The 14,672-nt window shown below is 31.5% G+C and overlaps 2 protein-coding genes across 2 annotated transcripts; one reads left to right on the forward strand and one right to left on the reverse strand.

Moving 5' to 3' along the window:
* Positions 1-1,349: 1,349 nt before the first annotated feature.
* On the forward strand, positions 1,350-6,831 carry Cyp4g15 (Cytochrome P450 4g15). The gene is made up of 9 exons (XM_090110458.1): positions 1,350-1,439; positions 2,285-2,510; positions 2,856-3,056; positions 3,636-3,815; positions 5,062-5,258; positions 5,356-5,634; positions 5,717-5,954; positions 6,058-6,243; positions 6,332-6,831. Exons 2-9 carry the CDS (start codon positions 2,300-2,302, stop codon positions 6,508-6,510), a joined length of 1,671 nt encoding a protein of 556 aa, XP_089966584.1. The 5' UTR covers positions 1,350-1,439; positions 2,285-2,299; the 3' UTR covers positions 6,511-6,831.
* LOC149902271 (uncharacterized) lies at positions 6,799-13,612 on the reverse strand. The gene is made up of 10 exons (XM_090110233.1): positions 13,476-13,612; positions 11,928-12,139; positions 11,361-11,552; positions 11,226-11,293; positions 10,921-11,098; positions 10,369-10,546; positions 9,857-10,046; positions 8,466-8,601; positions 7,237-7,417; positions 6,799-6,993 (listed from the first exon to the last, which is right to left on the reverse strand). Exons 1-10 carry the CDS (start codon positions 13,610-13,612, stop codon positions 6,828-6,830), a joined length of 1,638 nt encoding a protein of 545 aa, XP_089966359.1. The 3' UTR covers positions 6,799-6,827.
* Between the last annotated feature and the right edge of the window lie 1,060 nt (positions 13,613-14,672).

Here is a 14,672-nt window from a genome sequence, read left to right on the forward strand (position 1 = left end):
TCTATTTTTTATATGCTATATTTAAAAGTTAAATTAGTTCAAATCCGCATAACATTTACTTAACGTTAGGATTCTAATTTCGAAGGATTATCCATACTAATATTATAAATGCGAAAGTAACTCTGTCTGTCTGTCTGTTACTCAATCACGCCTAAACTGGTGAACCAATTTGCATGAAATTTGGTATGGAGATAGTTTGATACCCGAGAAAGGACATAGGCTACTTTTTATTGCGAAATATGTACCACGAGCGAAGCCGGGGCGGACCGCTAGTATTATAATAAGTAGAGACAACAAAAAATTGGTTTAACGTGGATTCTGAACAAAAGTATTTAAAACGTGACGATAAGTATATTGCTAACAGAACGATAAATAGCGTGGTTTTATTAACAAAACAATTACATTTTATAAGTCACAAGCAAAAAACTATTTAATCGTTTGTTACAACCTCGTCTGTAACAAAATACCACAACATATTCATTCAATTGTGTCGAATCTAAAGCAATGTAAACAATATCAGCATATTTTTATTTAATTAAGCATAAAAAAACAGATCATTTATTTTCTAAGATTAAATAAAACGAAATGCCCAATGCAATCACCTAGTTATAGAATACTATTCTACTTATTTTTTACAAGCAAAACCATTTTCGATACGACAAAAAAATATCATGTTTTCAGAGTAGCCTCTAGATTGTATTCGCATTGTATTGGTGAAACAAAAGCGTTCTCTATCCACAAATTACACTGTACACAAATAACATATAATTGCGCAATTTCATGTAAGTAACTATTAGTAGAGTCGATCACAAAAAGTTTTTTTATAGGTTTTGTTATAGGTAATTAATAAATTGTACACGTCAATTGCCAAAATATCCCAATTCTTATTTGAGAATCGAAAATTATAAACAAACACTTTAGTTTACCTGTACTTCAGAGTACTTCTTATTTACGTCAAGAATTAAATAATCGGTAAAATCACTACAACTTAGGTATATGTCCATAAACACAAAATCAAACAGATTCGCTGAATAAATTTGACTTACAAACTATGTGCAAATATTTGTGTGTCACTAATACGACCTTCACTTATTGTGTGAAATTGAAGAAAGTATTGAAGAGAAAGAACCTAAGGGTTACATACCCCGTTTCGTGATAGAGATACGTGCTGACGCTTTGAGTGCTAGCGTTGTTCAGTATCTAGAGCTTTCAGTTCGACAAATAAATCGCATCAAAAGTTTTAGAACATTTGCATAATAGTTCGATAAACACGCGGCGCTTAGCGGCGTCGTTTGGTGACGTCATAAGCGTCTATATAGGTTGTTGCGCGTGAGAATCATAAATAGTCGATATAAAGACGTGCTGGACACCCCTCAGCATCAGCCAAGGTTTATTCGAAACAGTAGGGGCTTGTAGGAGCCGGTTCTTACTGGAAGAAGGTAGGGCTTTACCATATAGTTTTTATAGTGATGTGAGTTAAATTCGACGTAGATAAATTTGTTCAATCAAAGGACTGCCTATTGTGATTTTAAGTGTTGGAAGGATTATCACGTAGATGTAAAATAGTTTTAAAGTTTTAATGTTTATAATATTGTGCTAAGTTGTTCAAAACAGGTATAGTTTGAATATCGCTACGGGATGAATGTGAAAAATGAAGAGTTTCAAATATGTATCTATATTATTTTATTTTGAATTTTTATTATCTATCATAAATATAATATATACTTATATTTTTAATATTAAAATCGGTTTTATCTTATTTAATAAAATGTGATAATAATGTATGGAACAAATTACAATAATTTTTTTTTTCGATTAAAATACTAATTGTTGAATGGAAATTTTACTATAATTATTTTTTAATTTCTATAATAATTGGTTCTCAATATCTTGATTCTATGAAGCCTTCTTCATTGAACAGAAAAATTCCGTTGCGGTTTCTCGAACTGGATTAAGAACTTGGAAAATACCATATATCCTTGTGAACAGTTTCTTTAATTGTTTTATCTTTAAATAAAAGGTCGATTAGTCATTTACTGATATTAATTAATCTATTTATTATGTAGGATTTATTTAAACGATTCGTAATTAAATCAACTAGCGATCATCAAAATAATTTTTTTAACACGCTTTTATTAGCTTCATTTATTAATGTAAAAAAATATCCAGTGGATCAATCACAATAGGCATCATATCAATTTAAAACCTCAATATTGTGGATGCATATATTATAATAGTGCATTGTATAAAGATCATAGCTCAAACATTTATCTCCTACAAACAGGCAAAAAACCGCAAAATGAGTTACGCGGCTGCTGAGACAGTTGCCCAGTCCAGCACCTGGGCGGCTACCAACCTGTTCTACGTGCTTCTGGTACCAGCTCTCATCCTATGGTACACATACTGGCGGATGTCCAGAAGGAACCTTTATGAATTGGCTGATAAAATCTCGGGACCAAAGGGATTACCCCTTATCGGAAATGCCTTGGAATTCACCGGAGGATCTGCCGGTAAGCAACGTCATAAAAAAGTTTTGGGTGGGATTAGATTGCATTATTTCACAACCACCGATTATTTAACGGTATATAAAATACCTCAAAGTACCCTAAATGAATGATGGGTATCATTCATTTATAAAGAAAAAAAAATATAAATGAAAAATAAAAGTTATACAATGCACGGCATTTAATAATACGTAATATTATCTTTAATTCATTTATAAATCGGTATTCTATAAATAATGTGCAAAACAATTAAATTTTAAAAGTGGTTTTTTTATATTCATGTGATTAAAAATAAATTAATTGAATAGTTACAGAGACACATTATATTAAAGTCAGTTTTTTTGTCTGCAGAAATTTTCCAAACCATGATTAAACGTAGTGAGGAGTTTGATGACAGCGTGATCAAAGTATGGATTGGACCTCGTCTTTTGGTGTTCCTCTACGACCCTCGTGATGTGGAGCTGATCCTCAGCAGCCATGTTCACATCGACAAGGCCGACGAATACAAATTCTTCAAGCCCTGGCTTGGAAACGGTCTCCTTATCAGCACAGGTTTGTATTTGTTTATAAAAGAGAAAGTAAAGGAGACGAAACTGATGTAAAGAAGTCTCAATCATTCTTAAACGATTTCATGAATGTAAATGAGCAGTGATGTATTTGACGCAAACAATAGGTAAAATAATAAACGGATCCAATTTTTATTTATAGAATATGTCGTATTATCGATGTAAAAATAGAACTTTGATGTTTTTTCTTGTAAATTTTTGTGCGAAAGTGAAGCAAAGTCCTGTCACTTATAATATGTATTTACTTTTATTGAGAGTAATACGCATTAGTTATGTAGGTATCCTATCCGCTAAAATATATTATGCCAATGTAAACAATAATTGGTTTTTATTGAGATTTCATTCTTTCCAATGTAAATATTAATCGTTGTTTATTAGGATCTTTTCTTAATCATTTTTATTAAACGAGCAGTGCTACCAAGTCTGCCAAGTATAAACATAAACATGCCTGAAGGTGGTGAACCTCCAACTAATATATCGCGGCACCTTCGCTGAATACTAAAGAGGTAGTTACATTTAAAGAGCATTTGGAGGTCGTAGGAATTGATAAAACTTTTATTTTTAGGTCAAAAATGGCGTTCCCACCGAAAACTTATTGCACCCACTTTCCACTTAAACGTTTTGAAGAGTTTCATTGACCTCTTCAATGCCAACTCAAGGGCTGTTGTCGAAAAACTGAAGAAGGAAACAGGAGAATTCGACTGCCACGACTACATGAGCGAGTGCACCGTGGAAATCTTATTAGGTAAGTTAATTCTGAAAGGACTTCCCAGATATACCTAATTTACGTTACATATTTCAATAATATTAACAGAAAAAAGGCAAGGCATTCATTATTAATTATGATCTTATCGATCTCTTATAAACGAAAAATCTAATTAAATTAAAAAATAAACTTATAGAGCATTAAAAATAAATGTGATTTGAAAAACACAAAAAACTAATTATGCTTGTAACGAACGTAAAAACTTAATTAAATTCAAAGAGCTATATGAGATATTAATTTTTTACCTTGCACATAAAACGCAGATATTTTTTCTATTCATAACAATTTGCATAAATATTAACTTACAAACAAAACTTACAAAATTTACGTTTGAATATCCTTAACAGATGTGATCATTAAAATCTGGTTCTGTATTAAAGAAAAAAATATGTAAATAAAACTACTCGATTAAAATGCCTTGTCACGTAATAATATAAATAGCAATACTACATATTATTATGTTTTCATCAAAGACAGTGGTCATAAAATTGCCTTGAGGTCAGCTTGAGATCGGTCTCAGGTTGTAACTTCAAGGCAAGATCTATCCCCACAAAACATTTGTTTACAGCGTGACATTGCAATTTGTCTAATTTCTTTATAATAATAATTGTAGTACAATTTATAATAATGACTGGTTTTTTAAATTATATATTCTGTTTCCTACAAGTTATAATGCGTGTTGATCTTATTCGATTGGTTTCTATAAATAATTGCTTTAAATGGAAAACTACATACTTAGATATATTACTTGATAATTACCTAGTAAGTATATATAATGAACGTATAATAAGAATATTTTTATCCTAAAAATATACAAGTATGAGAAAAGGAATGACTGTGCATAACTATTTAAATAATGTGCAGGAAGTAACGATTAAATAGGGCATTCTATCGCGTTCACATAACATCCGCGACTTTTATGGAAGCAATTGCGTTGTTTATATACAAGTCAGTGTCAACATGACCGCAGGCTTTAGAACGTGCTTCTAGTACATAACATTAATGTAATTCATAATGGCATAAGGAAAAGTATGCAAAGATACTAAATAGGTCGACTCAGACGACCCCCCACGAAACACGTAACGCTAATGGCCAATATTCACTAAAACGGGCTCGGGATTACGGAGTAATACTATTCTGATTACGCAAGATTTTAAATACAATCGGGGTCAATGATGCGATCTAGTACGAATTGTTTTCTGAATATATATCGATTTATTTACAGAAACCGCTATGGGTGTAAGCAAGAGCACACAAGACCGCAGTGGTTTCGAATATGCAATGGCTGTCATGAAGATGTGCGACATCCTTCACTTGAGACACACCAAGATTTGGCTCAGACCTGACTTCTTGTTCAGCTTTACCCAATACGCTAAGCTGCAAAACAAACTGCTCGACATTATTCACGGATTGACTAAGAAGGTAACTATTTAGATTTATACATAGAGAGAGGTATTGTTATTGTTGAAAATTATCATTTTACAACTATAAAATAACGAGTATTTTATTATTTTCATAGGTCATTAAGAAGAAGAAGGAAGAATTCAAATCTGGCAAGAAACCATCAGCTGTCGTGACCGAAGTTGTTGAAAAGGAAACCGAGGCTGCCAAGACTACATCAGTTGAAGGACTTTCCTTCGGTCAATCATCTGGCTTAAAGGATGACTTGGATGTCGATGATGACGTCGGCCAGAAGAAACGTTTGGCTTTCCTTGACCTGCTTTTGGAAAGCGCTCAGGGTGGTGTTGTAATTTCCGACGAGGAAATCAAGGAACAAGTCGACACTATTATGTTTGAGGTACTTTACTTTCTTTTTCAAAAAATAATATAAACAATATTGTTTACAATTTATAGATTCTAATAATTTAATTATTATTCAGGGACACGACACCACAGCCGCTGGTAGCAGTTTCTTCTTATCAGCTATGGGCATCCACCAAGACATTCAAGATAAAGTAGTCGAAGAGCTCGACAGCATATTCGGTGACTCAGACCGCCCAGCCACCTTCCAGGATACATTGGAAATGAAATACTTGGAAAGATGTCTGATGGAAACGCTCCGCATGTTCCCTCCCGTGCCAATTATTGCTCGTCACCTTAAACAAGATATTACAATGCGTAAGTTGAATTCTATATAATAGTCTTCAACATCTTCATCTTATAACTATCCTTGTTAATAAACTTTTGTATATTTATATTTAATATCATTGGTATTTTATAGCATCCAACGGAAAGAAAGTCCCAGCCGGCTCTACAGTAATTATCGCTACATATAAATTGCACCGTCGTGAGGACATCTATCCTAACCCCGACAAATTCAACCCAGACAACTTCTTGCCGGAACGCTCCGCTAACCGCCACTACTACGCCTTTGTGCCATTCTCTGCGGGACCTAGAAGTTGTGTTGGTAAGTAAACTAGATTTTAAAGAAATGGACACAATATTTGAAATTCAAACGGAACTTATTTTCTAATAAAAAATATAAATTTTTACAGGTCGTAAATACGCCATGCTGAAGCTTAAGATTATTCTGTCAACAATTCTAAGAAACTTCCGGGTCTACTCAGACCTTAAGGAGTCCGACTTCAAACTCCAGGCTGACATCATCCTCAAACGAGCTGAAGGATTCAAAGTACGCTTGGAACCACGCAAAAGAATGACCAAAGCTTGCTGAACAAGAAATAGATTCTAATATATAATACTTAGTACATATATTTAACTGTAGAAAATGTGCACATTTATACAGTATTTATCGTTACATGCATTTGTGATACCAGTACTGACTAAATTATTGTTAATTTTTGTATTGTTAAGAATGAACAATTAATCTGGGTGGCAGATTTTTAAATGGGATGAAGAGGTACAAACGTTTCAATATTGCTCAATCGTGTTAGGATTATATTTTATAATATTATGCATATGATGCATTGTAAATAGTCAACATTGTCTATGCGTATAGGATAAAAGTGATGAAGCAATAAAGGAAAAATCTTAATATCGTATTTTATTTATAAATTTCGCACCTTCTACAGAACGCTCCTTTGCGAAACTGCTCCTTAATATTCTTATATCTTCAATAGTTCCAGTTCTTCCTAAATTTAAGTCTGTCTCGACGCCAGATAAATTTGTTGGTATAGATTTTTTCTCCAGTTGCATTCTAAAATAGAACATGTGTTATATAAATAATCTTCTACATTAGCAAATAGTTCAATGATTATTAATAAAGAGAGACTATTAATAGACACAATGGCCAGTAATAAAATATCTAAAAAAGGAGACTATTAAAAGAGCTTTACAAGAAAAAAAAAACAAATGATAATCGCCATGAAACACGTGCTCAAATAAGTACTTCCTGAATCGTGCGACTTGCAATAGAAATCATTAATCAATAAGGAATTACCGTAGTATATCAAGCGGTGATCTTTGGTGCAACGGACACAAGCATGGTAAGAAATCGTGATGTTGCTTTTTTATCCACCAACCAGTTTGTGAAAGCTTCCATTCTATTGTCTTTATCTTTGCAATTGAACACTTTCTGGCTTCTCGTAGAAGATTGAAGTATGACGCCATAAGTTCTTGTCCTATTTAGCCAGATACAGTTATTATTCACACAATACTATATAGCAAACTCATGAATATTTACAGGTGATATAACTTTCTTTCACACGTACCATAAAATGGCAAATTCCCTATTCATTACGTCTACACTTTAAAAACAATACAAGTCGGCTCTGACCAGAGCACAATTGTATTAGATTAAATCTTGGTGACGGGCATAATTTAAATCAGTGATGTGATGTGATAAATGTTTAGTAGCGTTATATATTATAGGAATTAAAATGGATTATTAGTTAATCCACAAGAGAATTTTAATATCAAGTAAGGTTTTATCAAAAATTTCCAGTTATTGGACAGGGCAAAAAAATATTAATAGAATTTTATAAAGTACTGGTTAACGATTATTGTATCATTAGCTTACGCATATGATAAAAATAAACTCGAATTGAAAGATTGAATATAATTGCGAATAATTGAAATAAAAAAACACGGAATGTTTTATTATTACCAATCAACATATCTCTCGTTTAATTTTGAAAGCTTTTAGGCCTGGACCATTTTGAACAGGTTTCAAAAATAATAGATTTTTTATATAAGATAAAATTTTAATTTATTTAAAACAAGAACTATTGGGCACGTGAAACACAAAAATGTATTCAGTTTGAAAACGTGACTTTTTCATCTGAACATAGATATGCTAATAATATAACTGTTTCGTCTTAAAAAATCGAATACATAATTAGGGTTCGATTGGCATTTTATTGTCTATGCCGATTACTTACAGTATAAAATAAATGTGATAAAACTTTACATATCATTATTTTTGTATCTATGGCGACTCTAGCTAAGATTTACCAATCCTACATATAAATTACCCTTTATTTATTTGTAGGATTGGTTACCTACCTCCATTTTATTGACGCAAGAGATATGTGTATTGTATTTTTATTTAATAATATGCATCTGTTTTCCCCTTATTGCTTATAGTTATTAGCCTTCCAGTAATGAAAGTAATGAAATAGACAGACCCAAAACATTCATCCGATAGAAATACTCAAATTATCATCTGACCTGCAGAAATCGCCATCATAAGTCGTGATTGTTCTGCTTCTTCGACATATACATCAAATATTCCTTGCTTATAAATAACATCAATTTCTCTTTCTGTAGCGGTTGACATCAACTCATCAGTTGTTGATGTATTTTTCTGAAAGAAAACTCTCTCCTGAAAACCTGAACTTCAATATAATTGGCCCTATTGTTTACTAACAATTCAAAAACAATTTATTTTATTTATCTATTTGTTTCATGCATAAATTATTAAGCTTTTTGTATCTATCTAACTTTATGGTATTTTAATTGAAATTTTTATAAAATCAAAACAAAGATCCGTTAACCTGTTTTATATTTTTGCAATCAAACAACCTTTCCACAGTCTTTTACAAATAAAATGAAATAATTAACTCGGTTAAAACTTAAAATTATATCCTTGAACTTGGCAATCATTATGAATATAAGTGTTTAATTTTTATGCTTTATATTTTTTGCAATACGTGTTCAAATACGAATTTTGCCAATTAATTAAATACATAGTATTCCTAATTAGGTGTATGTTTAAATATTATGATATCAATTTATGTAATTACTAATTACAAATATGTAATATATAATCGTACCAACTCTATTTTATGGTTAAAGAAGAGCACATAATAATTACTTTTAAGAGGTTTTAATTATGATTAAAAACTAGCAAGTTTAATGATTACGACGTAAAATTACTGAAACCGAATGAGTGCAGTTCGATTTGCTCTAAGGATTTCAATAATTCGTATACCTTGAAGCCGTAGTAGTTCAAAAAATAAGGAAAACTTTAATAAAAATTTGACAAACGTAAAAAAAAACTTGTTCAAACTGATCAATAACCAAGGTGGTATGCTAATTACGATGTACTCGTAACAGGTACCTACTCATATAATAATATACTTCGAAGCGAGATTCATTCAAGTGATTTAAGTGAACTCTATTAGAACTACGAGCTTTTAAACATATTCCGTATAAATCCAAATGAAGAACAAAACATATATAAAAGTAATATTTTAAGAAATCAAATGCTTCTGAATCGTTTTGTAGGATCTATATTATAAATTAGCAATTTGAATCGGGCACCATCGTATGCCGCATTTTTAATTTATTTATTTTTTTTATTTTCACTTAGTTTAATCCTAAACCAATGAAAAATCTTAAAAACCAAAATCACTCCGTTGAATTGCTATTGAATCATAGGTGATGTAAATTACACGATTTTCTTATTATAAATATTTCGATTCGATAGGTTTAAATTATATTGTAACGTTAATTTGCTATTGAAAAAATTTTAATTATTATTAATTTTATTTATTAATTTTATCAATTAAAGAACTTAACCTAATACAGTAATACAATACACTTCCTTAGCACCATACCCAGTTTATTCCCAAGAAACATTGAAAAGCTTCAGTAAGATGCTGTGTGCCCAGTTCAGGCCTTTCTCTCCTGAGATGCAGTTCTCCTAACAGGTGCAATGCTTGTCCCAATTGAAGACGTAGACCATGGTCCATTGCTAATGCGCCCATCTCAGTCAATAACTTCGCCGCTTTTTCATGCTCCCCTAACCTGGTATAAAATAAAAAAATACTGTAAAATAGCACGTTATAGATCTCATTTTTGTGATCACGTGACTAGATTATTTCTAGTTAAACCAGAAGCTATAGCCACAATACAACAATATAACTTCTGATTATCATTAAAAGACGTACATGGTTGCCTTGATCATTAAGGAAAGTACCAAGGTTGGGGATAAGCAAAGTCCAGTGTTAACGCGCATTCCTATCTGCACACCTTGTTTAGCGTAACACATTAATTAAATATTTGCGTAGGAATTTTATCTAAGTAGACATAATAAGCAAGGTTGGTGGTAAAAATATTGTACGTATACCTTTGCATCACAGCTGCCATATGCATTCTAGTTTCACATAAGCCCTTAATATCATTGTGTTCAGAATATATTTTAAATGCCTTTTCAAATGTTTTTTGAGCATTGTTCAAATTATTCATCGTCAGTTGACTAATCCCGATTTCAATGATAGCTTCCGCAGTTTTCGGTATATCATTTGCTAGGAAGATATTATATCATTATTAAAATTAGTTGTTATGAAGATATCCAATCAAATTAATTTGATATGTGGCCTTGATCATGACAACGAATTAGATCAGCAGTTGTAAACAACCTTGGGAGAATCAAATGGAAAATATCGTCGCAGAAGTTTATTCTGTAAACATACATTAAATTCGTCCAAATACTAATAATATCTATGACATTGATTTTATTCATTAATTAGAGAGAACCGTTATACAAAACAACATTAATTTTAATTTTAAATGTGTAGATAAATTTTGGGTTATTGACTTATATTTACATTTAAACTAAAATTTAGTTAGTAAATATTATTATAATATTATTATTATAATATGTATATTTAGCTCGCACCATCTTTAGCTCGCCTCTCAGCCAAGCGAGCTAGTCTTTCAGATTTCGCAGGATCCATTTTCCTACATGACCTTGCTTTATTTACAAGCACTCTATGTAGTTGTATTGCTGTGGCACAAAATAGCAATTCAGATGAGATCGGTTCCTCTTCATCAGTTGCTTCGTAGAGAGGCCAATCCTGTGATTATATTTAATTACAAGTGTTCTGTTTGTTTGAGTTAACATTATTGTTACAACGATAATTTTAACTCAAGTACAGTATAAAATGAAAATTATCTTTGTCAATAATATTTCATAAAACAAACCTTTCCAATAGCACTATCCCTGACTTCTGTCAGAATTACAAAAGGTTCTTCTGGATCTGCCCCAGGAACTGTAAAAAAAATTGTCTTAACTATTTGTCTTCCTCAATTACAAATTTTACAATATTAGTTACTTACATTTATCGAGCAAGAATTTTGCATAATGGTATTTGCAGCAGCCCTTTTGTCTTCCTCCGTCTATAAGGTATTGACTAGATACAGCTATTGAAGCATGAAAAAACTTCTCAGCAAGCCACAATATTCCTTTTCCTTTCCCAGCATATTGCAACGCCAATGACAGCAACTCCAAGCTTTCCTTTTTGGTATCCCCTTTGTTGTAAAACAAAAAGTTCGCCGATGAGAAATGAAAAAGTTCCAAAAACTTGATCTGCACTATCTTTTGTAATTATAATAAACGAATGATTTTCGCAATCAAAATGAATATAAAGATGCGTCAGAAGTAGAAATATACCATGTTTTCAACCGTACAGAAATAGCCGAAGAAAGTCTTATGAATATACTCTAAAAACGAAATCCTTCAGGCACAGATGTCAGTAATATTGTTACTTTCATTATTTGTTTCCTTATTCCTACCTCAGTCTATGAATGACAGCGGCTTATAAAGATTTATTCTAAGGGGAAAATTACTCTTAAGGTGTTACATAAAGATAAGAATAAGGACGTAATTTCAGTGAACAGAGTTACCTTTATCTCGGCACTTTTCCGCCCGAATAAGTCCTGCAGATATATGCTCCAGATAATCCTCTCTGTTTCTCAAATCAACGACAATGCCTATGTCGTCCTTTTGAACCAACTGGATATTATCATAAATAAGATCTTGGAGATAATCGGATGACTCAAAAAAGCCAGACTCCCGCAGTTCGAGTATAAGACATTGATGTAGTGGACGTTTTCTCCTGTTCAAATATTGTGAGCAGTTTTAATAGATGTAGAAATTGTATACCTATATTTTTTATAATAATTGTATTAAGTAAAAAGTAAATAAGTGTGGAACAGTTGTTATATCGTAAAAAAATTTAACACACAGTACCCATTTGATCGAATATATATGAAATATTTATATTTTATATCACGTAGACGATTTTTGTAATTTTTATTGTTATTTCTGCCTCATATGCCTTTATAACTACTCGAGTGAAATAACAAGAAAGGTTCAGATGTTTCAGAGATCAGAAAGAGCAAACTGAAAAACAATATAATGACGGCTTTTTGAAGTGTGAAATGAACGCAACAGTAATACTAATAAACAAAAAAAAACAAACTGAAGAAAAAGATAACGTGATTCAATTATGCATATTTTAATTTTTAAATTATATCGAGCTTTACAAAAAAATGGGTAAATATCGTTACTTATTATGTAAATTAGTTTTTTGTGATTTGTGAGTGAATTTTTATTTTTGTTACCACAATTTAATTACCCCCCACTCACAAAAAAGGAATCATTATGAGTATTTTATGTTACATAGGATGTTTTTATTCGATCCTCATATTTTTTTCAATAAATTATCAAACGTTTTTGTGAAAACATAGAGTTGTAAAGCCGAGAAAATGTGTGTGTTTTATGAAAATAAAAGAGCGGTTATAAGAACAATAATTATTTGGATACTAAATCAACCATAACAGAATATTAATATGCTGATTCCTTTTGGGTCAAGAAGGGAGTGGAAAATAGAAATTACGTTAGGGATTTATAGTTTCTTTCTATAGTGATAACGCAGTATTATAACGTAAATAATATATAATCTGAGTGTATAAATTATAGAGTAGTATAATTATAGGTAGATAGTCGTTACATTATTAAATCTTATATCTTTCTCTCGCCATTTTATTCATATAAGTAGATTGCTTGCTTGAACGAGATAACTTTAGGTTCTTCTGGTTCGAAATGAGAATTTATTTTTATGTTAAACTAGCGGTCCGCCCCGGCTTCGCCCGTGGTACATAATTACGTTTTCTCTACATAAGAACCATCCTCGTACTTCAAGGAATATAATAAAAAAGAATTATCGAAATCGGTTCAGCCGTTCTCGAGTTATGCGCTTACCAACACATTTTGCGATTCATTTTTATATATGTTATAAATACCTACGTCATAATTTATTCATTGAGGAAAGCTGAAATATCATGCTACGACTGAGACGCACCAATGAGAAATAATATAACATGATACCTACATAATCTTTTTTGACAGCAACAAAGTTGAGTAGGCTAGCCAGTTTTTTATACTTTTACCTTCGTATTCCCTTCGCATCTAAAGCATCTAAACTGAATAAAGCTCTATTTCGCAGATTTTCCAGACTGGTTTTAGTCATGCATGCCATAAGCTTTGGTAAACGTCTCTTTTTCGGTAATTCCACTTCGGTCTCCATGATTTTCTTGATTCACGTAAAATATATGTATAAACAAAACTATATTTTTTACTAACGTAAATAAATACGCGATGACAATGACAATTTTGTTGCTATCAATTTATGTTTTATAATGAGTTTTTAATAAGAATATTAATTATAACTAAAATCGTTATTATAAAAATATCGTACAATTTATTTTATCAAATCACAGTATCAAAATGATAAATTAACGACTTAGTTAAGTAGGTTAGGTATATTAGATAGTAGAATACCTATTATACTACTAGTACATATTACGAAACAACAACTTATCCACATGTGTTACCAACGATGAGCTAAAACTTAACATATCATGGTATAAGAAACTTGCAATATATTTACGAACAAACTTTTTCTAATATCGTCAAAAACTTGCTTTGTCACTCCAGTACGAAATACTTACATATACCTTACTAGAGGTCCGCCCCGGCTTCGCCCGTGGTACATATTTTGCAATAAAAGGTGGCCTATGTCCTTTCTCGGGTATCAAATTATCTCCATACCAAATGTCCTGCCCTGAACCAATTTGCATGAAGCATGCAAATTGGTTCAGGACAGACAGAGTTACTTTCGCATTTATAATATTAGTATAGATGTACTGGCAAACCAGTGTTTCATTTGATAATAGGATAATACGTATACCCGGTTATTTTAAGCAAAGCACGTCCAAATATCATGCTAAGGTCAATACAGGTGAATAAATACAGGTTATTATAATAAATACAGTTTGCTAAACTATTATTAAAAAAAATCAATACCACCATCTAACGTTCAATATTAAAAATATTTTATGAGCATCATAATTTTAATGATTCAGTTGTTTCGCTACTGCTCCAAAGATGGCGCTTAAACAAATTTATTCTTGTTCATATAACGGTGCATTTACATCAAACGATTAAATGGTCGTTCTAACCTCACTATGTCAAATTATTTTAGTGTAAACAGGCGTAGAGCATTCTTTCGTTCTTCTGCGTGCGTTCGAAAAGATTATATCCAATGTTCTAATATTGAACAACACTGAAAACATTTTGATATAATG

Source organism: Colias eurytheme, chromosome 15, assembly GCF_061535395.1.
Source record: "Colias eurytheme isolate Ceu_HAF_F1 chromosome 15, ilColEury1 Martin Lab GWU primary, whole genome shotgun sequence".
Taxonomy (NCBI): domain Eukaryota; kingdom Metazoa; phylum Arthropoda; class Insecta; order Lepidoptera; family Pieridae; genus Colias; species Colias eurytheme.

Excerpts from the sequence above, each read along its gene's own strand:
- LOC149902271 (XM_090110233.1), bottom strand. The coding sequence starts at position 13,612 with ATGGAGACCGAAGTGGAATTACCGAAAAAGAGACGTTTACCAAAGCTT. Across the intron at positions 11,553-11,927 it reads GGAAAAGTGCCGAGATAAAG|GGGATACCAAAAAGGAAAGC; the intron begins GTAACTCTGTTC and ends TTTACAACAAAG. Across the intron at positions 10,047-10,368 it reads ATGGCAGCTGTGATGCAAAG|GTTAGGGGAGCATGAAAAAG; the intron begins GTATACGTACAA and ends ATTTTATACCAG.
- Cyp4g15 (XM_090110458.1), top strand. The coding sequence starts at position 2,300 with ATGAGTTACGCGGCTGCTGAGACAGTTGCCCAGTCCAGCACCTGGGCG. Across the intron at positions 5,259-5,355 it reads TTCACGGATTGACTAAGAAG|GTCATTAAGAAGAAGAAGGA; the intron begins GTAACTATTTAG and ends TTATTTTCATAG. Across the intron at positions 5,955-6,057 it reads TAAACAAGATATTACAATGC|CATCCAACGGAAAGAAAGTC; the intron begins GTAAGTTGAATT and ends GGTATTTTATAG.